The sequence below is a fragment of the Protopterus annectens genome, chromosome 1.part2 (genome assembly GCF_019279795.1).
Source record: "Protopterus annectens isolate FY-2018-M chromosome 1.part2, PAN1.0, whole genome shotgun sequence".
Taxonomy (NCBI): domain Eukaryota; kingdom Metazoa; phylum Chordata; order Ceratodontiformes; family Protopteridae; genus Protopterus; species Protopterus annectens.
This window is the reverse complement of record NC_056727.1, coordinates 690,756,538-690,783,900: the sequence shown is the minus strand read 5'-3', so window position 1 is coordinate 690,783,900 and position 27,363 is coordinate 690,756,538. Positions and strand designations below refer to the sequence as shown.

The window sequence follows — 27,363 nt, the reverse complement described above, 5'->3', positions numbered from 1 at the left end:
TCATATGTTTATACTAGATTATCTGCCCTAAGGCATTTATAAGTCTAGCCCAGAGTTTTGTGGCTTACGTCAGTGAATTTTGTTTACCTGGCAGGAATTGAGCTTGCAGGTACACTTGGTTGCTTAATGCTGTGTTCCACAGAGCCATGGCTAACCTGCAGAGGGGGTAGGAGTGAGTTTCCCCCTGCTTGTTTACGTACCACATAACTGTGGTGGTGTCTGTCTTTATCAGGAGTTGTCCTGGCAGGATAAAGTATTTGAAGGCTGTCAGTGCATTCTGTAAAGCTAACATTTCTTTTTGATTGATATGCAGGTGAATTTGTCCTGGGCTCCATTTGCCTTGAATGCGTTTGCCTGCCATGTGAGCCCCCTATGCATAGTCTGATGCGTCTGTTGTTAGAGTTTGGACAGCGGGGGTTGTGAGAAAGGGAGTCTCTTGTTGTGGTTGCAAGCCTCTTCCCACCAAAGGAACTCTGTCCTTAGGCAAGAAATTATAGGAATCACTGTTTTCAGGTCCTGGGAATGTTGACACCAGAGACTTTTTACATACCACTGAAGTTTCCTCATATGCAGTCTTGCAAATGGAATCAGTAAAATTTATGAGGCCATGAACCCTAGGGCTTGCAGTATTTTTCTTGCAGAAAGCTGGGTTTGGGTGGCCAGTAGTTTGAAATAAGTTGTCAAATCTGCTTTTCTGGAGTGAGGAATGCCATCTGGGAAGTTGTGTTCAAGCTTGCTCCCAGGAAAACAATCTTTTGGCCGGGTACCAGATGTGATTTCTTTTCGTTGATGGTATACCCCAGAGAAGTTAGAGTCTCTTTACAAACGTCAGGTGCTGAATTATCAATTCCTGACTGTCAACTTGAATTAGGCAATTGTCCAAGTATAGGTAAATTTGAATATTTCTCTGACTGCAGTAAGCAATGGCTGGAGCCAGGCACTTTGTGAATACCCTGGGTGCAGTAGATAAGCCAAAGGGAAGTGCAGAGAACTGATAGTGCATAGAGCCTGCCCTGAAATGTAGATATTTCCTGCAAGATTCCCTTATATGGATGTGCAGATAAGCTTCTTTTAAGTCTAGGGTGGCTAGCCAGGAGTCCTTGGCTAGCATAGGAAGGAGCTACTGGAGTGTAAACATTTTAAATTTTGGTACCACCAGGAAGGTGTTTAGGGATGACAGGTCCAGAATAGAGCACCAAGAGTTCTCTTTCCTGGGCACCAGGAACAGCCTGGAGTAGAAATCCTGTCCTCTTTGCTCTGTTGGCACAGGTTGAATAGCCCTGATATTGAGAAGAGAAAGTACTTGCTTTTGGGCCTCTGTTCACTGATTTGGAGGAAGGTCTGGCAAACAGCTTGGGGTTGGCAATGAGTGGAAATAGAATCTGTATCCCTGGGATACAATGTTTAAGACCCATCGGTCCTGGGTAATATACTCCCAGTTTTTTGCATGCAGGGCGAGTTTTCCTCCTAGGGGTGCAAGTAAGTGGGCATGGCTGGGAAGGATTAAGGACAAGTCATTGTGAATTTTTTCCACAGGGGGTGGCTTACCACTCCCAGTTTTTGAGGAGGGAGCACTCCATTGTTTAGATATGTGCATACCCTGATACTGTAGTCTTTGTGGTCTGTTGTCCCTGGGTTTGGGCTAAGGAGGTCTGGAAGGGACTGGAAAGGACCAGTTTTTTGAAGGCCAATGCCTACTGAATCTAGGTGGCTGTACCTGTTAGATATCTTTAACAGTTTGCATAGACTTAGCTTTTTCCTCCATCTTTTTTAGAATTACTTCTGCTTTAGAGCCAAACAAACATTCTTGGTTTAATGGAGCATCAAGTAATTGTGCCTTGACATGGTCTGGCAAGATTTGTTCCTTCAGCCAAGCATGCCTTCTCAGAACAGACCCAGTGACAGCAGCCCTGCAAGATGCTTCTAAGGCATTAAAACCACTCTGCAAAGTATGTTTACCAACTTGGTTTGCAGAACGCATTAAGTCTTGTAAGTCACTATTTTCTGCACAATCAAGAATCAACATTTTTTGTTTAATTAGATCAATAATATGCTGCTGGTACTTCAACATGTGAAACTGGCAATTTAAAGCCCTGATGGCAAGAGTTGCAGAGATATAAACCTTCTTACCCCATCTGTCTAGAGCCCTAGAATCCCTGTCCGAAGGGGTAGGGTTTTTGGTTGTAGAGGCCTTAATACCTTTAGATCCCTGGGAAATGGTCTCCGGATCTGCAATGGGATTTTTAAAGAGAAATTTGTGAGAAGCAGGTACTCTGTAGTATCTGTCAGGCATTCTAGGAGCAGGTGGTAAAGTATCAGGGGTAAGGCTGGATTCCATGAAGACATCTACAATATCCAGGACAGGAGGAATAGCTAGAGGCCTATGCTGAGGCAAGTCTAAAAATTCCCATGAGTCTCTTTTTGGACTGTGGGTAGTCCTGGCATTCCCAGCAGAAATGCTCTATTAGGGTATGCAAGGTTTCACAGAAAGAAAGGTCCTCGGGAGGGGGGGGGGTCTGAGGGAACTGAATCCTCTGCATCTGAGTCCTCATAGGTAGATTAGGGTATGTCCTGGTAATCACAAGGGTCAGAGTCATCAGACTCATGGTCTGAAGAATCAGAAGGAAAAGCAATTCTTTGTCTTTTAGAAGGGGGAAGGCTGGCTTCCCCTAATTAAAGTAATAAAGTATTCAGCCATTCTAAGCATTTGTTTCTGTGGCATGGGAGCTTGAGAATGTGCTTTGTTCGATTTCCTAGGTGTAGTGCGAACACTGGGCCTGAGAAATTTGGTACATTTAGTCATTAATGGAGTAGTTGGTTTGATACGAACATCAGAAGGTCTGAATATACCCTCAGAAGCCGGTGCCTGCACAGCGGTTCCGGACCCATCCAAGGTAGAGACATCTGCAGGTTCCATAATCAAAGAAGTATCTCTCGGCATACCAGACTCCAAGTGGGTCTCAGTAGAGGCCTGCGAATCTGTAGAAGTGGGTAACAGGGGCTACGAAAGCACCTCACTGAGTACTGGCTGACTGGTGACTAGCTTAACGGAAGCATCATCAGCTGTTTTGGACCTATGTGGTCTGTCTCCGTCTTTATCTTTGCATTTTTTCAGAAGATCGGTGGTCGGATGGCTTACCAAAACCATTTTGGAATACGGAGAAGGAGAGCGAAAGAATTTAGAGACAAAAATAGCCCGACGAATAGTTCGGGCGTTGAACAAGGCACAAAACCGACAGCGAGGGACGTTGTGGTCTGGGCCTACACAGGTGGCACACTAAGAATGAAAATCTCTGTGAGGTATTTGCTTTCCACAGGCAAGACAGTTGTTAACTTTTTCTGACATCGGCTGGAGCAAGAAAAAAGATCCCCAACAGGGTACTTAGCTTTAGAAGACTTCAGGTTTGAAACTCGAAAAATGAAAATTTCAGGTAGCTGCTGACCGGCACTTGTGAACTGCTTCGGGCTCCCGCGCAGCAAGAAAAGCTGATGTAATGGCGTCGGCTGCATGTTTTATACCCCTGGCAACCTGACGTCATGGATGAGGCGACAGCATCCGACGCAGAAATCCCAAGACTCTGGTATTCGAGCCGACTGAGTGCTACCTGCAGGCAGACAACCCACGTGTGATGACTGCAACAGTGAAACATGAAGAACATCCCATTTGTATGAAACTATCAGTTGTCAAAGAGAAAAGTAAAGAAAAAGACTTTCCAGAAAGGAAAGGGGGATGCCACAGTGGGAGGGGGAACAAAGAACCAATAATGCCTTCCAGGGTGTGTGTTAATATGCAATTAATGCCTGCCCAAGGGTGTTATGAGGCCCGACACCACAGGCGGAGGGCCTCTACAGCATTGGAAGGGCATTAATTACACATTAACACACATCCTGGAGGGCATTACTGCGCTTACAGAATGGTCCCTCTGTACAATATTTGTGTTTTGCTTATTTATTTTTTGTTTATATAATTTTTTTTTTATATTTTTGATGTAAAATAGTGTGTCTGCCTAATATTTCAAACTTGCTGTAGTACATGCTAATGGTGTTGGGAGGAAACATTTTACACCCAAGATATAATACTTTAAAAAATGTCCAGGTATTTATTTTTTTGGTTCCTTACTCCTAAAATGGTTGGTTTGTTGCCAGCTATGAGAGACTTGATGTCACTAAAACAATGGCATAGATCTACGTTTCAGACATTCATTTTGTTTAGAAAATCCATTCTAACATAAATGCTGTTATTTAAGCAACTTTTATAAGAACAATTAAAATTTGTTCCTATGTTCTCTTTATTTTATTTATCTAGATTTCTTTAGCTGAAAAGTCAAGGGATATGCAGACCTCTTTACTACTGCTGCCAGTGGTGATCTCTCTCTCTCTCTCTCACACACACACACACACACACACACACACACACACACACACACACACACACACACACACACACACACACACACACACACACACACACACACACACACACACCTCTGCTTCAGAAAATGCAAGCTGACAAATCCTAACGTTTCAAGTAATGGGATTTTATAACAGGAATATTTAAAATATGTTCCTATTTTGAGCTTTTGTCCCCTGTTTATTTTATGCTTATCCAGACACGTTGAGCTAAGATCTCTCAGAAGAAATCTGGACAAAGCCATATATAATGGGGGGAGAAAGGCCCAAAAATAGGGACAATTAATATTGCTCTTATAAACTTAGGAGAGTTGAGAGAATAACAGGCGTGTCCCATTAGCATGAATTTTATGAAGGATATGAAGTCTATTAACTCAAATGTCTGCCTTTATTCTCTGACTTCAGTTCTTACAGATTTGGTAGAAAACCAAAACTTTTATGAGGAACACACCAAAAATATGAGGCAAAAATCTGGACAGTTGAGAGGTGTGTATCAAGAGGTATGCAGACTTCCTAACTGCTGCTACCAGGTATCGATCAATCACCTTCACTGTTCACTCTCTCAAACATGCAAGCACAGAAGCACACAGTCTCTCTGTTCTGCTTTCATAAACATGCATATACTCACAAACACATACACACTGTTTTAAAATTTTTACTTTTTTATTTTACACTCATTAAACAGCAAAAGCATTGCTTAGAGAGTGAAAAAAAATGGTTGATCGATCTTGCTATTCACATACACACACACACACACACACACACACACACACACACACACACACACACACACACACACACACACACACACACACAAACACAGTCTCTTCTGCTTTCTTGCACACATTCCAAAAAAATCAAGCAGGGAATACACTGTCAGGTCTTTAATAAAAACAGACAAACTCAACGCAAAGCTTTCGAGCAAAGGTTTTTTTTATCCAAGCTTCACGTCAGCTTGATATGCTGCACTTAAGTGATGGACTCTTTTCAGTGGGCATTACTTCTGTATTAATACCCGCTGGAGCACATTTGTTCTCCAATCAGGATGCGATCTTGATCTATGGCTCATCCATTCTCCAAGGTCCATTAAATAGTCATTTTGACTTATTGGACTTTCCCTGGTTTTGAAGGGTCAAAAATTCTTTTTGGAACCCCTTTGCCATTTATTCTTAAACATTTGCTTACCTGCATTTTATTTAGACTGTTTATTTTATTTTTATCAAACTCTGATGAGGGGTTAGAGAATCCCTCAGAAATGTTGTGCAAGGAGGGCGGAGAAATCTAGATTCCCTGTACCAACTTAACCCTTTCATCACACTTTTTAATCACTTATGCAGCAGAGGGGCCAAAAAATAAACATCTATCCAAAGCAGAATTTAAAATTTCATTTTGAAACGTCACCTGGGAGGTTCTGAGAATGCAGCCAGTCAAAGAGCATCAAAACAGTACTAGTGGCCATAACGCTGAAATTAGTATCAACTGAGTCATACACACACTGTAAACAGTGTGTAATGAATTGTACAACAGAAGAACCAAAGTTGTTTAAAGCAGATTTTTCCTCAAGAAGAAACCAGAGACAAAACATTCCTATGTTAACAATTAGAACAAACTAACACTGGAGCCTAACAATCCAAAACTCTGAAAATCAAAGTTGTAAAAGCATATACTTTTTTCACAATCAGCTCTGGACTGGTGTTAAGTTTGATTTGGCATAGTTTACTGTTATACCCAATGACTTGCAAATCTGGAGCAAATAGTCCCTGGCATGCAGAAAGATATGCCTGGAGGGGGCGGTAAGGAGCCAGTCATCTAGGTATGGAAACACTTGGAATCGTTTTAGTCCCAAGTGAGCTGTCACCACTGCCAAAACATCTGGTAAACACCTGGGGCTGTGGTGATGAATTGGTTATGACTGGCTCCCAGCCAAAATCAGTGTCTTTGGGAACATCTGTGTATTTTGATATGATAGTACACTCCTGAAGATCTATCGAGCACATCCAATCATTCTTGTGAAGAAAGGGTAGGATGGTCTGTACAGTGACCATTCGTAACTTTGACTTCTTCACATACTGATTCAAATTGCTTGGATCTGAAATGGGTCTGAGGTCCCCTGCTTTCTTGGACAGTAAAAAGAAATGTGAATAAGTTCTGAATCCTACTTGGTCTGGTGGGACCTTTTGGATGACTCTTTTCTAGCAGCTTTTGGATTACCTGTCCTGCTGCTTTCCTATGACTAAGTGTAACATCAGGAAGATTCTTTCTTTTGGAGGAAGGGAGTAAGAAAAATGGTATGTAATAACTTCTGCATACCATTCTTTGCACCCATGAATCTTGTGTTACACTTGCCCAGGCATCTGGGTGCAAGAACAATCGTCTCCTGACTCCCTCCAGAGTTAGATAGTTAGGCAACACTTAAGGAGCTCTGGAAAGACCTGTCTGGAAAAGAATCCCTGAAATCCCGATTCTGCGGGCCTCTTGTGCCTCTAGGGCGACGTCTTCCATTAGAATTTCCTCCTCTGCCTCTGGAAGAATTATCACCATGCAGATCTTGGAAAGGTCCCTGAGATTTTCTGAACCACATCCTCTTTTTACTACCTCTCTGATTCCTGCAGAAGGTTCATTGAGGGATAGAAAACTTGATTCTCAAAGCAGACAGTCTTTCCAGCTTGTTCGCTGTGGGTTAACTTCTCTTTTACTGATGGCCTAAACAAGAAAGTGCCATCAAATGGGATTTGATAAAGGACGTCTTAAAAGGCTATGAAAAGTTGCAGCCACATCCAAGCATGTCTCTTTATGGCAATGCCTGAACCAGCTGCTCATGAGGTACCTTTGGCTGCGTGAGAGATAAACCTCATCAACAAGTTTGATATGGATAAGAGAGTAGCCAGTTGGGAGAAAGGTTTTGAAATCCTCTGCAGGCATGGACTTGGACAGCATCTGACAGCTCTTTGGTCAAATCTCTCTGAAATCTAGTAAAGTGTGCCAGGTAGTTTAGTGACCTCAGGGCAAAGGTTGCCGAGGCAAACACTTGCTTTCCAAATCTGTCCAACACTCTAGACTGCCTGTTTGGAAAATGGACAACAGAGCTCAGTTCTGCTAGCTCTTCCTTGGTGGCTGCCACCACCACCATAGCATCAACTAGGACTCCTTTGCTACAGTGGTGTCTTTTGGAAAGGCTAAAAATTTATTCTCTCTTTGGAAAGGTTTGATGGAATCTAGCTCCTTCTAAGCACAATGGGAAACTAGGTCAATAAGATCATTACCCAAGATGTAGATGGGCCAGAACCAAAAGCTTCCAAAAATATCGATTCTTCAGCAAAGGGATTTTCAGACCACTAGCCACCTTTTTGTCTAAGGATCTCTAAAATGCCTTCAAAGGAGATGTCATCTGGTGGCGATCTGGGGAACCCTTCTCCTGCGTCAAAATCTGTATCCTCCATGAGGGACTTCTTCAGGAAGTCGATGTGCATCCTTTTGTACGTTTTCTTCCAATGTATTTCCTCTGTGGGATGTTCAGAGGAGGGGTCAGAAGAGAGGGGAAGTTCCTCTATCGCAAACGATTGGATGCTTATTGGACCTGGCTGTCCTTGTGGAACAGGTCTGACCGACTCAGAGCAGATGATAGAAATGGGGTAGGATCCAAAAAATGAGAAGACAGTTCTCTGGAGAAAGACAAAGTCCTTTTCACCACCTCAAAGGCTGATGGACCAAGATAAGCTTTGACCCACCCTCTCAGAGCCAAAACTTCTGAAGAAGGTTGGTCTCAGCCATTCTCAGATCTGTGCCTAGAGCATGGAACTGGATCTGAAATGTCAAGGGCAGAGGCTCTGAGGAAAGGGAAGGCTCCGTCAAAATCGGGGCTGAACCCAGACACTCGGAACAACACTGACATTTTGGCTCCAGGACCCGTTGTGATCCAAGAGAATCAGAGCAGAACTAGTCGGGGATATAGTCTGAGTCAAAGAAGACCCTTTTCCTGGCTCTGACATCATACCTATTGGGGATTTTAGTTTCTGAGACTACAAAGCCACTGGACGGATCAGAGGAGGAGATAAAATGGTCTTGGACATCATAGGAAGACTCATGGATCCTACAGGGGCCTGAGCTGGTAAGACCCCATCTGGATAAGAGTTCTGTGAAATTTTTGCATCATCCTATCCACATCTGTTTCTAACAAACTTCTGGAGGATTTAGAGGAAGTAGTAGATGGTGGTCTGGAGTATTTCTTTGGAGTCTGAAACAATGGAGAAGGCAGGGTGGGTAATATGGGTTTTATAACAAATTCTGGAGTAAGATTTCTGTGAGAAGTATCTGGCTTTGGATCAGAGGACCTAAGAACTGAGGGAGCAGTGGAAGAAGATACTGAAATAATGGCAGGAGCCGTTGCCTTTGGATCTGAGGGGTTTGGATCCGAGGATCAGGTCTTCAGACCTGGTAATGTCAAATCCGACGTTTTCCTTGTCATGGTATCTCCAAAGATGACCTGGGGAACTTTGGTGGGGAGCATTTCTTATGCTCCAAAAAAGATGATTTGCTCGATTTGGCAGGGGGTTGCACCCCAGAAGACAATGAAGTTGGAAGTAAGCCCTTCAAAGTCAATTTGTTTTGCCTATCTGCCATGGCCTTTGGATTCAAGGTAGAGCATATTGAAGATAAAGTGTCCAAGTGCTCAGCCCCAAGGCAGTACACGCATTCCTTGTGGGCATCTGAATTAGGGATTTTATGCCCACAAGAAGTGCATTTCTTAAATCCAGTGGATTTATCCAACGTGGTTAATAAGAAAGAGGGAAAAATAGTAATGGTAAATCACAGAGATACCCTGTTACAAAAAAAGGGTAAGCAGATGGCAAGGAAACACCAGCCAAAATTGCTGAAATACCGCCAAAGATTTACTACTCAGCAAATGAGTAGAAAAGAGAAAACTTAGTTAAAACTCCTAACAACCTGCAAAAATAACTAACAGGGAGGTAGTATAAGTTTTAGACTAGTTTAAAAGTCAAATATGGACAAATAAACTAAAAAAAACCCCACACTATTACAGCTTGAGAGAGGAACCGGTGTCTGTTTGCAATGGCGGCAAATGAGATATGGGGTAATGGGAATGGAATGGTGCATTATGGGCAGAGGGGGGAGTTCGGGAGTTTGATCCAAAGTCCGGAATATGCAGCAGAGTCAGATCCGAGGATCGGATCCGAACCCATGGGTTGAGGAAGAATGAAAAGGACATCATCATATTCCTCTACAGGAATTGCTCTCCACAGTCTATCACTCTTCATAGCTGTTCAAAGAGCTGCCAGTTTGCACAGCAGACAGCACCAGTGCAGGTCATCTTACAGTATAGTACTAAATGCTCATTTCGACCTTTAAGTGACTCTCCCCTACTCCATCACATCTACTAAAGATCTGGTATAATGGTTAGGAGCTTCCTTGTCATCAATGTTTCTGGCCTGGTGGATATGCGCATCCTGAAGCAGTGTAGCAAATGCCTCATGTACATTGACAACCATTTTATTTTACAACAGACAAACACAGTGTGTGAAATATGTAGATACACAATGTCACTGGAGGCAAAGCTCTCACATACACACACGAAAAATGCAAACCAGATTGTCAGCACTACACCCAAAACACTCACTACCAACACTAAGGAATAAACAGAGATACTCACATATGCGGAGGAATTCACTTGTAATCTACCCAAACCTGCAATACCTCCTAAAAGCATCTCTCAGTGCCCTGTGCACACTGAAAAAAGAGAGCACCTCACACAACACATCATGCTGAAAATCACAGTAGCCCAACCTCCAAGCCCATAAGGCAACACACAACACAGCCAAACATTCTAGTTGTTGGGAATTTCACTGTAAGACATACTGATGTCCCCTTAGCAGGCTAAACAAAGAGAAGATCACAACAAGCTGTCTGTCTGGAGCAAGGATCCATCAGATTATTCATGCACTTAGGTTTTTAAACCACAAGTACCAGTATGACATGGTCATAATCCATGTGGGCGTAAACAACCTTAGATGTACCTCAGTGGACTATAGGAAAAAAAGACATGATGTAGCTCTCTGAATGTGTGTCCCAGGGAGGTGCGACTCTAGCTTTGAGTAGCATCCTACCTTCACCAAGGAAGATGCCACAGTACTAGCAAAAAATGACCGACTTCAACAACTGGCTTAGTTTCTGGTGTCACAACAAGGGGATCCAATATCTGTCAGCCTGGGGAGACATGACTGACAAACCAAGATGCTTTGCCAAAGATGGATTACACTCATCAGCACTTGGCTTCTGGACACTGGCAAAAAGTTTAAGTATCCCATCTGCCTTTTTTAGGCTGTGCCAGGTTCTTAAATCCTCCCAACATAAAAATCACTCATGACTACCTTACGGTACTACTACTCAACACTAGGAGTTTAAATAAACTTTACTCCCTGGAAACACTCTTCACCCTGGAGAATGTAGACATATGTACAGTCACGGAAACATGGATCATTACAATGGAAAGCACCCTGGCTATCAAAATCTACAATGGTTTTCATACATTTCAATCACCCTCGTCTCACAATAAAACAAAGGCAGGAGATTTCAAAGGGTTCATAAAGGACAAGTACACTGCTAGATTGGACCAACATCATCACTTGCTTGAGCTGCTCCATGCCCAACTAGCCATAGGTGCGACCCCCTATCATATCTTTGCTAACTACAGATTCCCTAACTAAAGGTACAAATATCATAGAAATAGTACATAGAAACATGGGGGGATGCTCCCTCCTGTCCATTAACTCCTCCCTGGTAAGATCTGACCACAAAATGATCTCATTTAGTATTAAAACTAACCTAGAACCCCCACCAAACTCCAAACCTGTTAAGAACTTTGCTAAGACCAACTACCTCAAACTAAGAATGCTTATTAAACTTCAAAGCCAATCCGAACCCGGACAACACCAAGGCCTACTCTGAGCTGTACACAAAAGCATTGTACAACCACATTCTTAACTGCATAGAGAAGGCAATACCTGTCAAGAGTCAAACCTATAATTACTGGCAAAAATAAACCACCCTCGTGGACCCCTAGCATAATTAGGCTATTCAACAAATGTTAAAAAATCCTCTCCAAAGCCAAGAAGGAACAGGCAAAACAGTGTAAAAAGACACTAGCCAGTCTAAACAAAGTAAGAGAGACGGTCAAATCTGCCAAAGCAAACTATGAGGCAAAGATAGCCTTCCAGGTGAAAGATAACCACAAGGCTTATGAGACACACATAGGTTTCCAGGTGAAAGGTAAGGCTTTTTTTTTTTTTATTATTATATTTGCAACCTCTAGGGAAATGCTCAGCAATGTGCAGAGTTGATCACGAACAGCAACACTTACACCAATCCTGAAACTATAGCAAACATGATGGCTGACACATTCAGTTCAAACTTCTCCCCCTCATCACCTCTTATCACACTCAAAGAAATATCTGCACCTATTCCCCTACCAGTCATTATGAGGGAAACAGGTCATTACTGCATTCAATAAAGCCAAAAACACAGCCTCCATAGATCCTGGCAACATTCCAGGATGCTTCTTAAATATCTTAAAACAGAACCTATCAGAGCCATTAGAAACCCTTTTTAACCACAGCCTCCGAATGGGGTTTGTCCCAGAGTAACAGAGAACTGCATCAGTCGCCCTTCTGCACAAGGTACAACCCATAGACTGACCCAGGGAACTACAGACCCATAAGTTTGACCAGTCTTATCTGCAAGGCCATGGTGAGAATTACCATGGACCTAATCGATAATGATGTAGGAACTCTCCAAACACTGGACCAGACCCAATTTGGCTTTGTCAAAAGGGAGGTCTTGCCTTCTCAATCTGGTGGACTTCTTCAAGAGAGTCACCATGGCCATGGAGGAGGGTAAAATGGTACAAACTACTTAGCTAGACATGGCCAAAGCTTTTCACACAATCTCCCCACTTGGGGACCACATATAAACTTACTGAGATGGGCATAAATCCCTACATCATCAGATGGATAGCAAACTGGCTCACTGACAAGACACATGTTGTCGGAATAGATGAATCCACTTCAGATAAGAAACCTGTTACTAGCGGTCTCCAGTAGCACTCAGTGTTAGGACCTCTCCTGTTTGGTATATACTTTTCTGAACTGAAGGCCAATGCTGAGGGCCTTTGGCTCACCAACTTCACAGATGACCGTAAGCTGGGAGCAATCACTGAATTCCCAAACAATGTTGACATCAACAAACAGGCCTAAAAGTGACAAATAATTGGTGCCAAAACCATGGTTTGAGACTAAATGCTAGAAAATACATAATCATACCCTTCGGCAAATCAGATACCTCTGCAAATTATTTCCAAAATAAAAAAAAAAAGGCAAAAGTAAGTTAAAAGTTCCACGCAGGGCTTTTATTGCCCAAAAAGACAAGTGAAGTAAGCACTTTCGTCTTGCTTCAATGAACAAAACTTCTTCAAATTATTCCAGATTTTGGAAATGTTTTTACATCCAGTACCAGTTCATCTCTGCAAATTACATTGCAGCACACCCCTAAAAACAGACTCAGTAGTGAGGGACCTAGGAACACAGACAGTAACCTAAACTTTGACTACCAGATAGCTGCAGTAGTAAAATTTTTTGTGTGGCTCAACTTGTAAATAAAGGCATGGCAGCAAGATGAAAGGAAGTTACAGTGCCATTGTACTTGGCCATCATCAGGCCCACAATCGACTACAATGCTTCCATCTGTGCATCTAACCAGGCACTTAACACTAACTGGAGCCATCAGTCTCTTACTAAAAAAAAAATACAAAAAGTGTAAGACACGTCTTATGCAGACCAACTAAAGCCCCTATCCCTTTACTCTTTTTCATATCAATTATTGAGAGGTGACTTACACCTGACCTACAAGGTATTCTGATGACAGTGTTACACATTTGCAAAAAAAAAATTATACAAGGGGTACGTGTTCCATGTACCTGTACCTTATTTGTGATTGACAGAACTTGCCAGAGAGACGGATTCGTATCCCAAAGGCTACCTCGTCTATGAAATAAACTTCCATCTTCATAAAACAAAGCCCATCCCTCACTCTCCTCAAAGAATTTGGATAAATGGATGGGAACCATAAATTCACTCATAGGGTACTGCATGTCCCTTACGAACAAAGGCAGTCTATAAAATGACTCATGGCTTCAACAGCCAAAGACCCACTAACCTGATACTATCCCATCCCATATCAGGGGAATTAATACATATTACATATTCATATCCTAGGTATTACTGGCTAAGCTTTCTTCTAAAGGCTTTTGTGCCATTACCCTAGTAATTACCTATGAATCTATGATCCGAGTACACCCAACTCACATATCCAACAATTATTTGGGACATTAGGGAACCTTTTATTTAGTTTACAAAGGTTATAAAAAATGTGTGAAGAAATGGAATTTTTGGCGAACAATACATGCAGAATAATATTTAGGAGGAATGTGCACATTACACAGTTCCACAAAAAAAATCTAAAAAAAAATATTTTAACTGTTTTAAACCCTGTGTATATCTCAGCCCACTGTTTCCCAGTGTAGGTGATTCTCCTAATCCTTATTAATGCTGTCTTTTAGTTTTGTTCATTTAACTATTTTATATTAATTTGAGATTATCCATTTATCTTGAATTTTGGACTAACATCCTGCCCCACAGCAAGAATTCTATTCAAGTGTTCATTATTGCCCTTCTATTACATTCCTCTCTGCTCCCTGCACTATGAACCCTAAGTTCATTTTTTTCTTTTCCATCAACTTTCAAAATCACTAAAACTAAGATAACATACAGAAAACCTCCAGTGTTCACACTTCTGATGAGTAGTACATTGAAGATTCATCATAATGATGCATAACATAACAGAAATGACAGAAATGAAAGTTATGTACTTACCAAAACAATAGGTCTGTGTCGCCTGCTTTTGCCCTTCCTCATTGGATGGGTCTTCTGATCAGAATTTGGCCACCCTAACTTTATGATCCAAAGCTCAGGTTTCTGCCCTTACCCATAATCCCTTCCTGTCCCAAACATTACCTCCAACTGAGTTTGCCCAGAATTCCTCCCAGAGTGGAAATTCATCTCTAACAAGTAGAAACTTGGATACAACCATCCCCTTATATTTTCATATGGAGCTTTAAGGAGCATGTGAAAATGACCAGGAGATGGATCTGACCACCATACCAGAAACCTGGAAAGAAATAAACTTCTCATCATGGAAGGGGGAAGGATGGTTGGAAGTTGTAGACCGGAAGCAGACAACACAGCTCTATTATTATGGTTAAGTATACAGATTTTGTATCTGATTTTGTATCTTCTGTCCATTCCTGAACAGATGGAAGAGAGTCCCGGCTTGAGATTTCTCGGGAGGTCTCATGGAAGAATACTCCATTGGACAGCTGAACCAAACATAACCCTATTTCTGGAGAGCAAGTCCAGTTTGTATGAGAAATAAACGCATGAATATTTGAGCAAATAGCAGCTGCACAATGATCATCAACAGATGATCTTGAAAAGAAAGTAGTGGAAATTGACATATCTAGCCAAATGGGCTTTGATGAGTCCAAGCAAGGTAAAGCCCTTCTGTTTGTACACGAGATCCACAGTCAGGTCAGACAGCCATCTTTATAAAGCTACTTTAGAGACTCCTTGTCCCACTTTGGCTTTGCAGAAGGAGGCAAACAATTGATCAAATTTCTTAATATACTTGGTACAATGATGACGGAAACTGAGCTGATGATGCACATCCAGCAAATGTAACATACTGCACTTTGTTGGTAAAATCAGGGAAGAAAAACAGAAGATGGATGGATTGGTTTAATGAAGTTTCAGCTGCCTCTTTTGGAATAAAAAATGGGTTTGTCCATAGAGATTCTCTATCCATGTGAAAAATAAGGTACTGGGGTTTGAAAGACAGGGCTTGTAGTTCAGAAACTCTCCAAGCTGATGTGATCGCCACCAAAAATAATGTTTTCCAAGTAAGGAAACTGATATCTGCTTTGGCTGCAGGTTCAAAAGGATGACAGACTAAGGCCTGAAGCAAAATGTTCATATCCCAAGAGGCAGTGGGATCGCTGAGGGGAGGTCTTAGAGAAAAAAAAAACCCCTTAAAAATGCCTTGGTCAATCTAAGGGAGCCTATAGATGAATGCCTTTCTCTTACATGATAATTAGAAATTGCAGTTACCTTAATAGTAGAAACGCTAGCTCCATCATGAAAAATGGATGCCAGGAAATCCAAAACAGCAGGAAAGGGGGGCTGAAAGGGGTCCAAGTTCCACCAAAAACAGCAGACCGATTTTTTTCCACTTGCTTTTGTAGATTTTCCTGGTTAATGATCTCCAAGACAGAATGTGGATAACTGGGGAAGAAAACCTGGACTGGCTAGCCATCCAGAGAAACCAAATGGTTAGTCTGAGGGCCTGAATGTCCGGGTAAGGCATTCTGGATGGGTAAAAGAGAAGATAAGGACCCGGGTCCAGTACACAAGTAGAGTGCAACAGGTGAGGCCAAAGGAAGGGAAACCATACCAGATGAGGCCAGAAAGGGGCAATGAGGATGACCACAATCTTCCTCTCTAATGCTTTTGCAGGAATTTGGAGATGAATGGAGTAGAGGGAAAAGCATACAGGAGTTCAGGGGGCCAAATATGAGTTAGTGCATCCCTTGGTGACTCCCCCTCTTAGGGACAAAGGCAAAGAACCAGCTGCATTGTGGGCTGTGAGGGGAGGTGAAAAGATCACAGCATGGTTGGCCCCAGTGATAGAAGACCTGCTCTGCAACCACTGGATTGAGGGACCACTCATGAAGGAGGACAGACTTGCTCAACCCTTCCACTATCACACTGGCTCTCCCTGAAATGTGCATTGCTATCAGAAAGTGACTGGGACATATCACCTCTCGACATAGTGGGTAGGACCATCCCACCCTTCTTTTATGTACTAGACTACAGACTCATTGTCCATCTGGACAAAAATCACTCCTGGAGGTAGAATGTCCTCAAAAGCTTGCAACTCTAACAGGAGAGCTCTCATTTCCAGATTGTTGATGTAAAGACTGACCATGGAGGAAGTCCATGTGACTTGGACCTTCTTTCCCATGTAGTGTCTCCTCCACCCCAACTGGGAAGCTTCCATGGTCACTGTGGCCTGAGTAGAAGGAGGGACAAAAGGTTGACCTTGTGATAATACGATGGAATCTGTCGCCAAAGTTATTTGTGTGCTGCATATGTCTGTCAAGCGAATAAGAAAGTTCATGGGTTGGCATCTGACAGAACACTGTACTGCAAGCGTTCACTGAAGAACCCTCATGTGATACCTTGCTAGGGAAACAAGAGTTAAACAGGCAGACACAGATCCTAGAAGCTGAAGAATCAGTTTGGTAGATGGTTTCCTGCATGAAAGGACATGTAATACTTGATTCTGTATGGCTCTGAACCTGTTGTCTGGAAGTTTTGTACTCTGAGTAATTGTGTTCAAATGGACCCCAATGAACTCTACCAAATGGACCAGAAGAAGCTTGGTTTTGTTTAGCTTCACAGTAATGTCTAGATAACAGCACAGAAGAAGCAGAAAGTCCCTGGCGTGGAGGTGAAAATCACTGGTAGAGGCAGAAATAAGTCAGTTATCTAGGAAGAGGAACACTCAGAACCCTTGGAGTCGGACATAAGCTGCAACCACACCTGGTGAGCAAGTGGGTGGCTGTGGTTAAACCAAAGGGCATGGACCTGAAATGAAAATGAGCGACTCCCAGCAAGTAGACAAACCTTCTGGACTGTCTGTCCATCATAATATGGTAGTGTGCATCCTAAAGGTCTATTGAGTACATCCAGTTATTCTTCCTCAACAAGGGGAAGATGGACTGAACCATAACCATCCAAACTTTCATCTGTTAGACATATTCTTTGAGATGACTGAGGATCAAAATGGGCCTGAGTTCCCCATTCTTTTCTGGCACCAAAACAAATCTTGAGTAATTTCCAGATCCACGATGGTCTGTCGCAACCTCCTGGATTGCTTGTTTGTCCAGCAGCTTTTTTAATTCTATGACAGCTGCCCATCTTTGAGAGGGTGGAATGTCATTGTTTCTTTGATGAAGGACAGGGGTGGGCAAAGGAAGGGAAATGAATAGCCTGTGTAGATCACCTTCTGCACCCAAGTATCTTTGATGATGGATGTCCTAGCTTCTGGATGCGAAGATAAGCACCCCGTGACTGCCACCACAGAACATCAGCTGGGCAAACATTCAGGAGTACTGATAACACTTCTTGCAGACTGGTCCCCAGAAGACTTGGTTTTGTGACCTCCTCTGCCATGGGGCAATGTCCACAGTTACAGTTTCCCCCTTTGCTGCAGGGGGCCTCTCTCCAGGAGTGTCTGTGGAAAATACTTGGCACTTCCAGAACCACAGCTTCTTGACACCTTTCTGGTTCCTGGAAAAGGGACCTTTGGGGTGCAGTAAACTGTATTTCAATGACAGATGGTGTTTTTCTGGTCATTTTCACTCCTTGAAATCATGATTTTGACTTTTAGTCCAAACACTGTCAAACCATCAAAAGGGGCATTTATAAGGGACATCCTGAATGCTCTGCAAAGTCATACAAGTGCATTCAAGCATGTCTCCTTAAGGTAATGCCTATACCTGTGGCTCTTGAGATGCCTTCTGTAGCACTGGAAATCAAGTGCATCGAAGAGTTGGAAAAGGAATGAAGGGTGGCCAGCTGTGAGTCTGCCGTTTTCTTGGCCTCTGCAGAAATGGGACCCTGAAAGAGATTTGGAAAGTTCCTTTGTCAAATTTCTCTGAAGTCCTGTCATGTGTGTCAGATAGTTCAGCATCCTCAAGGCAAAGATTGCTGAAGCGTAAACTCACTTTCCAAACCTGTCCAAAACCATAGAGTCCCTTGTTAGAAGGATGGACAGAGGAGCACTCTTCAGCTAGCTACTTTTTTCTGGCAGCTGCGACTATCATAGAATCAAATGCAGGATCCTTGCTCCAATGAGGATGATCATCTGGGGACACAAAAAGTACCTTTAATAAAATAGTTTAATTTATCTTAGGCACCTGATCAGTGGACCATGTCTTACTCTGACAGGCAAATGAGATCTGAGGTAAAGTTGGGGATAGGAGGGGATTATGGGATAAGGGGGTGTGCCTGAGCTTTGAATCCTAAGTTTAGAATGGCCAACATCAGATCCAAGGATGGATCCAAAGACCCAGCCATTCAGGAACATACAGAAGAGATATCAGATCAATTAGTACTACCTCTTAACCTTGTAGTATATATTCTCTTAGAATATACATCCTGTCTACTCTTGAAAACCTCTTAAATTATTGGAGTAATAAGTAAATGATGGTGACAGTCCTTATGTGCTTCATATTCATGTTACACAACAATAGTGGCAGTTAAGGTTTTGAAATATCTCACCATCTGTGGTATCTTACTAGCTCCTGGGGCTGGAATGTACACCCTCCTGTACTTATGACTAAATTAAGATCTCCTGCCCATATGAATAAGCCATCCTACCAAAATAGCAATTTCTGACAAAAGGGTTTTAGTTCAGATAACTGGGATTCATGCAGCCTATATATACTAATTAACTTTGATTCAATTTTAGTTTCACCAGCACAAAACAGACATCTTTGTCTATAATTTGGTCTGATGTCTTATGTTTTACCACCTTGTTTATCAAAGCGGTAACTCCCCTTTGAGTGGTGTCTACTACTATTTGCAGTTTACAAGTTTTGACAATAATTTTCATGCTTTCCCTGAGAAATAAGTTTCATGCAATAAAAAGAACTTTGGGGTGTGTTCTCACATATCTGGTAACCTTCTCCCTCTTAACTGAGTAAGTCAACCCACTGACATATCATGTCATTAACTTTATCTTTCTTATTCTTTAAAATCACATTTCTTTGAATCTTTATTGTCTGAACACCCCACAGTGTACTGCACTGGCCCCATTAAAACCCCATTTTGTTAGATAACTCTGTTCCAAAACCTTCAGTACTGAACTTTAATTAACATTTGAACATAGAAACATTAAATGCCTATTTTCTCACAGAGAGTTGCTTTATATGAATTGACCTAAATACTTCTTTCTCAGCAACCAAAATACAAACTAGTACAGCTATATAGAACATTAACATCTGACATTTGCTTAATGAACATGGTCTCAATCAAACCATCTTCCAAGGTCCACCGAATCCTCTGCATCTGCTGGTTTGTGGCAGACAGTTCATCATGAGTAAAACTCATGGAATTGCACAAGGGTAATGTTATGTTGCACACACTGCTGGAAACTCTAGCAACCTTCTTAAGAGGCACGGTTACCTCTGTCAAGTGTAGTATAAACCTTGGCAGATGTACCATTCCCAAGAACTGCCTAAGAGGATATCTCTGCATGTTCACTATGGTATGCCCTTTCTCATCATGTGGTTATATTACCCATCTACAGTCAACAGGTGATTCATGTACTTCAAGTATGTGACACCTGACATTAGCCTTACTGAGCTTCAAACTTTGTGACTTTAAAACTGCTTAATAAATTGGCTGTCATACTCCTGCCTTGTAGGACCCCAAATCAGAATGTTAATATTTTGACAAAACATCTCAGTCCTTCAGTAATATTTGCTATTAGAAACCAAAACACCCCTGATGCTGACAAAATCTTGAAATATAATCTTAGGAATCTTATATACACAAGGTTGTACTGAACACACGGAGTCTGAATAAGCCTTATTCAGCTTGATAAACCAAAACTCCCTAGTCTGCATCCTGATGATGAAAAGAAATTGGTGCAAACAACCATTACAACAGTCTGGAAAGGGTAGTTCTCATTCTTGATCCCATTGAGGTCTTGTAGAACAATGCAAAGTCTGACCTTATTTTGCATAACATAGTTCACCAGACTATCAACCAATTCTAAGGGATGAGTCTTTCTGATTGGCTTCCTGCTTAAAGTTCATAGATCCTAACTGTGATTTTCAGAACAAGACAAATTGTGAATGTGGCTGGATAGATACAAGTCCAAGACTGCAGTACCTCTGAGTACTCTCTCTAAGGTACAGCCAACTTGGACTTGGGTCCTATTCAGAACACAGACTTTCCGTAATGTCAAACTGCATATGGTCAAACCCATACGACTTACATTACATAACATCAAAAACTGCTCTAACACACAAGCCCCTGCACTCACCACACCCCCTGCTAATTATATATACCAACTCAGAGATCACACTACAATGGGGAAAAGGGCAAATTTCCCTATCCCCACTGTACTGCAATGTCCGTATAAACGGTTCAGTTATGTGAGATCCCTTGGACTTCGTATACATAAAAACAGCAGGGGTGAAGGGGGCAAAGCCCTACTAAAAATGTTTTACTGGCAACTACACAGCATTTGAAGATTCTCAGTTTTACTTTTTTTTTCTTCACACTTGTGAAACTCAAATATGAGTTGTGCAATTTTGACAGCCATCCTGTACACCTATCACTTCCAGTGATGTTACATGCTTTACATCCTGTTTTTACATGCTACAAGCAATATACATGGATAATAAAGCACTGGCTTGTCTTTTGGTGACATGTGATCCAACAAGCCTGTCCTCAAACACACTTGACTTTCAAAATAATCAACATAGATTTCTGTACCACTGCCATTTTTTCTTTTGCCTCAGAATTCTATATTTTTGCTTCTGTATTTGCGATGAAGCACTAACTGCAGGCATTTCTTTCTTTTCTTCAGCTATACTGGGCAAATATGCTGTAAACTTCTGGTCACAGTTATTTGTTTCAAACATACACCTTACACATGGTGTTTGACTGGATTTGCATTGCTTTTGTTCAAGCAACTTATGTGACAACCATTTTGAATTTCCCTTCTGACATTTCACATTTTTCGAAAACAAACAAAAAAAAAACAATGTACACCTCTCCAGTAATCATATACAATACATTTTGATTACACACATTTCTATCACTCTGACTGCTCAACCTACCTTCACTTTTCATCTGTAAAGCAAGAATTCTTTTAATCAGCCCTACAGTCATGTAAATACCACTGCACAGTAAGCTTGGTTGCATCAGTAATGTTTTCAAAGTGACAATCTGAAATTTTAGCTCTATGCACAATTTCTGCACAAGCAGCTTAACTATATCTAATACAGTGGCATGTAAGGAGATTTATTCCTCTTTTAGTATAAATGCAGTATATTAAACATAAACACAGACATTATATTGAAAACTGCCATTTATCTGTAATTCTTTCTGGTCATCATATGCAACTTTAATGTCATTCAGTCTGTCATTTTGGCCCCAAGGAATATAAAAAGCTTTTCATGTTCTGCCAGACAGATTTTCACTTATGATTCTCAGCTGTAGGCACTTGCCATCCAGGATGTTGGCAGTTAGGAATGTCATTGCCAACAGACATTACTGAGCTACAGCCATACTGTATTAACAGCTAAAGACTACTTATCTTAAATATTTATGCAAATTGAATATTTACATAAAGACCCCCAGCTAAACAAGGAATATTCAGGAACTGTTCTAAGGCTAACCTCCTGCTATTAAGTGAGAACCTGGCAAAATTTCAAGCCCCCATAAACCCTGAGAAGACTGTTGCCTATGCAGAACTGTTCACAGAAACCCTGTTGCAACCACGTTAATAGCTGCATAGAGGCAGCTGTACCCAACAGGAAGAAGTACAGAACTAACTCAAAAAACAAGCCACCCTGGTGGAATCACAAAATCAATAGGCTGTATAACAGAAGGAAGAAAATCATGGCAAAATTAGGAGGTGCAGCACCAAGCAGGATAAAAGCACTCTCAAACAAAGAAAAAAAAACTCAGGGGACAAATAAAGTCTACCAAAGCCAAATTTGAGGAAAGTTTGGCTTCCAAGGACAACCACAAAGCATTCTTTAGCTAGGTCTGCAACTTCAAAGGCAATACACAATTGTGTGTAGAGCTCACTGTAAATGGAGCCACCTGTACTGAACCGGAAGATATAGCAAACGTCCTGGCTGATAAATTCAGCTCCAACTTTACCAGTCTCTCCCCTCAACCTTCCCTCAGAAAATATCATCAAATATAACTCCTCCTACTATCATAAGGAACAGGTCCTTAATGCTCTAAGACCAAGAACATTGCATCAATGGGCCCAGACAAAATTCTAGGATGTCTTCTGAATAGCATGAAACATGACCTATCAGGGCCTCTGGAATTACTATTTAACTGTGGCCTCCAAAAAGGCTGCGTGCCTCATGAATGGAGAATGGCAATAGTCATCCCTCTGCACAAAGGTGGGCCATCTACAGACCCATAAGTCTCACTAGTCTTGTATGTAAAGCCATGGAAAGAATGATCATGCAGATGATCAACAGAGATACAGTAATCCTCCAGACACTGGACCCAACCCAGTTTGGTTTCATCAAGGGCAGATCATGCCTACTCAACCTGGTTGACTTCTTTGAGAAGGTCACCAGAGTAATAGATGAGGGCAAAATCATTCACACTGCCTACCTTGACCTGGCCAAGACATTTGATACAATACCACACTCAAGCATTGCTGACAAACTCAAGAGATTGGGTACAAACCCGTATATGCCACCCGGTGGATAGCCAACTGGCTCACAGACAGGATCCAGGAAATTAGAATTGGGGAGTCCACCTCTACAGAGAGGCCAGTCACAAATGGAGCCCCTCAGGGATCAGTCCTTGGACCACTCCTTTTTGGCATTAAATTCTCAGAAGTCAAGGCCAATGTCAGTGGTCTCTGGCTAACTAAATTTGGAGATGATTGCGAATTAGGCGCTATCATCGAATGTCACACTGACACAAATGTCTCCAGGAGGGTCTGACACAGACAAACAACTGGTGTCAGAGCCATGGACTAAAACTAAATGCCAAGAAATTCATAACAGTATCCTTTGGGAAACCATCCATCCCTGATAACTATCATATTAACAACACACCCCTTAGAGGTGACCTAGTAGTCAGGGACTTAGGGACACACACAAATAGAAATCTAGCCTTTGACCAGCACATGTCTACAGTGGTGATGAAATCATTCTATGTTGCTCAACTTATAAACAAAGTCCAAGGAAGTCATTATTCCACTGTATTTAGCATTCATTAGAGCTATCATTGAGTACAATGTCCCCTTTGGTATGTACCTAAGCAGGCATATCCAACAGTTGGAACGTCCACAAAGGTTCCTCACTGAAAGAGTACAGGATGCAAGTAAAATCTGCTATGCAGACCACCTCAAGACCCTATCCCTGTATTCAGTTTCCTACAGAATTTTGAAGAGAGCTCTATACCTGGCATACAGGGCATTGACAGACCCCACTCTGATGGATCTCCTGCATATCCACAAAACAAGCAGCAACAGAATTACCCATTCTAAAGACTTAAACCTTGGCTGTGATACAAATATGACCTGCTGGAGAGAGAGGTTATGTATCCCAGAGACTACCCTGTCTATGGAACAGGCTTCCCCATTCATGTGAAACAGAGTTCTTCCCTAACCCAATTCAAGTACAACTTGGACAACTGGATGGGAAAATGGAAATTCATCCCTGATTTGGCACCTATGTCTCTAATGGACACAAGTAACCTGCAAATGGTTCATCTCCCAGGCCCATGCTTACACTTATCAAGGGTATCAGAACTTGTCAGAGATTTTGGATGCATGGCTAAGCTTAAAAAGGCCCTTGTGGCAGTTAGCCTAGTAAAGACATATGAACAGAGACTGGCTAGTGCAGTGGCCATGTTTAAATACTTGATTGATACTAACGCCTCCAAATTTCTATAATGCCAGATCACATGACAATTTTAATTGCTTTCAGTGCCCATACTGCAGACAAAAAAATCAAAAATGCATTTTAACCATCTACAAATGTTGACAGTTACTTTGTATGCAGCCAAATCGAAATGGTAAGGACTGAAGAGTTTAAGCCAGTAATGACTACTACAAATAATATCAGACTGATGCAAGATGTACCTAAGAATGAGACCGTCTTCTAAGGTCTGCACATATTGGCACAGATACTCCTAAGAAATTTTGCAAAGAACAACCCAGTTACGGTAAGCTACTTCCCATTTGTTATTACTGCTGCACTGCTCCTCCTTGAAATAGACCTAATCAAAACTGGACAGAGCCTCTGAAAGAGGGTCTACTCAAACACAGTGATTTGTCCTTGAAAGGGTATCAAAGGCTAACCCCACTTGTGAACTCTTGTAAGTTGCAAAGATGTCCTAACAAACAATGACTTGCTGGCTGAGGCCATTTGGAAGAATACCACTTCAGTGGTGACATCCAATGCAAAAATGACCATTCATTCTACAGCCATCACTGTTTTCTTCTCTCATTCCAGCTTCTTAAATGTAGTTTATGCAGCAGTTTGTCCCATACAGAATGTCCGACTACAAGATACAGACAAGCAAAGCATTCCTAAACAGGCTTGCTGAGTAATGAACAGTGGATCACTTCCAAATGAGTAATCTAGCAGCATTAAATCAGATCCTGGTACAACCCATATGTCCAGTAGAGTTTGAGCATCATTACATTTGTCTGTACATAAGATACAAGAAAAAAGAAAATCACAAAGCAATACTCAATTTTTGAGAGTACTGTTTTCAGGTCCTACCTGACAAAACATCAGAAAGATCAATTTCATCTGACTGTAAACTGCTGCTACTACTGCCAGCACTGTTATACACATTCTTGCAGGAGGAACCACTCAGCTCCAAATCAAACAGGACCGGATCAAACGGTGAGCTGTACAACCCATACCTGTGAATAAAAACAATCTATCAGTGATCCAGTAACTGAATTCCTATACAGACATACATATGATAGAATTTGCTAAACATTACAACTAGGAAGAGGAAAATAATTTGAATGCACTCTGTATTTTAGTTAAGTAGCAAAACTAATATTTATAAAACAAAAATGGAACATTTTGTTTCTTAATATATTTAAGTTGAACACTGATTCAGTTATTAAACAAGCAACTGATTAAATAAAAGTATAGGACATAAGATCAGCATGCAGACAAGGCAGTACATAAAGAAAAACACACAATGAGATAGTCAAGTACAATGAACAGCATCCATAATGCAATTTTGTCTCTCCCAGATTTTTGTCTCCACTGCCTACCAATCATCAGACAAACTCCTGGCAAATCACACATTAGTTCCCCATCACTGGGGTGAGGGTCAACTAGGGTGGTTCATGATTTTTTTTCTGTCTTACAGCCCCTGCCCATTCTCAATTTATGAGGGAAGTAGCATGCCATGGACAGACAATGTTAGATGCCCTTTAGAGTTAGCAGCGTTACCCTTGAATTCCACACCACAGGTGGTGGTTTCCCAAGTCACTACTTGAGAAAATGTACTACCCAGTATGTTCATTACGCACCTGTAACCATTCCACCCCCACCCCCTAGAGAAAGGCAAGTGGGCTAAAACCCTTCATTCCTCTCCCTCCTTGCCTTGGCTCCTACAGAACCAGGCAACTAATCAAGCCTTGGTCGGCTTGGTTGCATTCAGGGCTCCACACCTCTGCACCATGGAGCCAAGACGAAGACATGATGCACTAAGAACAGCAAATGTGTAATTAAAACCCAAGCTACCCAATCCAAAATAAATGGATATTTCTTCTAAGACAAACACAAACCTACTGCATGGCACATACGACATCGCTACCTTCATGAATACCACAACGGTGATTGTTTTTTACAGTTTGAGAATGCCATTAACCACCAGTTAAGCAGATAAACTACTGAGCCATCTAAACATACTGCCATCCCCAGGGACTGGATGACTGTCCAGCTTAAATTTCCCACAAGCAGATGCACAATAGAAGAGCAATAGTTTACAACCAGCAGACACACAAATGTAAGTATCAGAGTATGCAACCCAATAAAAGCACCCTGAAGAGTAAAACAAACAAACGACAGTATAAAAAAAAACAAAAAAAACATGGAAGTCCCCCTCATTGAGCTGTAAACTACAAAAAATCTTTACACAAGATCTTATATTCATTTGGCAATGAACTGACATCTTGAGTGCAAAGGTGAAAATAACTTTAATATAAACAAGATTAGACAGTAGAAAGGGATAACTAGAAGACAAACTAATATAATCCCATCAGAAAACTACAGATGCAAGTTCAAAAAGTAAAAAGTCACAATCCCTTGAAGAACAGGTAGCACTGGTAGTGGGCATCCTGGAGGCACACTAACAGTTCACCAAGTCACAACCTGGAGGTAACCATTACTAGTGAGGGCAAGGGAGGGTATACATATAGAGCAAGGACATTGCAAGTCTCCACAGTCATGCAGCCACCAGTCAGTGGCTCAACAGTTAACAGTCACCTTTAGTGTTAGAAAATCAAAGACTGCAGGCTTCTATTACCACCCCAAGTGACATGACTGTTTGCCACTGATGGCAATGCAGGACAGCATTAGGGCGTGTTATACTCCTTTTCAGAATTGGTGATGTCCCCATGCTGGGCCAGTAATCAAGGAGCCTGAATCTTCACCACTGACCATGGAAAGGGACGTTCACTTGGAATACAAATGGATACACTTAGTACTTCTAGATGCAGACCTCTCAGCATCAAGCACAATTTCCTTTAAGAGCACATAGGGCACACACTCAACCCGGGGTCTGGGTGTCTCTATCTGTCCCTTCCCAGGTCCCCAATAAAGCTCTCCACTGGCACTGTGATACCAGTGCCAGTGAAGAACTTTATTGGGGACCTGGGGAATGTTCCTGCCCCAAGTAGCTGATACACACACCTGGGACAGGCTGGCACAGATTACCCACTCTACCAACTTTACCCAAACTATAAGGTACATTCACTGGCACCAGTCACAGTTACTATAATGCTCTTAAAAGG

The 27,363-nt window shown here is 41.8% G+C and overlaps 1 protein-coding gene across 8 annotated transcripts in view; it reads right to left on the bottom strand.

Moving 5' to 3' along the window:
• Positions 1-27,363, bottom strand: part of BIRC6 (baculoviral IAP repeat containing 6) — a 4,524,268-nt gene that overhangs the window by 2,966,789 nt on the left and 1,530,116 nt on the right. For all 8 annotated transcript variants that reach the window (XM_044058419.1, XM_044058463.1, XM_044058448.1 and 5 more), the window contains exon 22: positions 25,106-25,251. In XM_044058419.1, the coding sequence (XP_043914354.1) occupies positions 25,106-25,251 (146 nt within the window). The remainder of the gene's footprint in view (positions 1-25,105; positions 25,252-27,363) is intronic.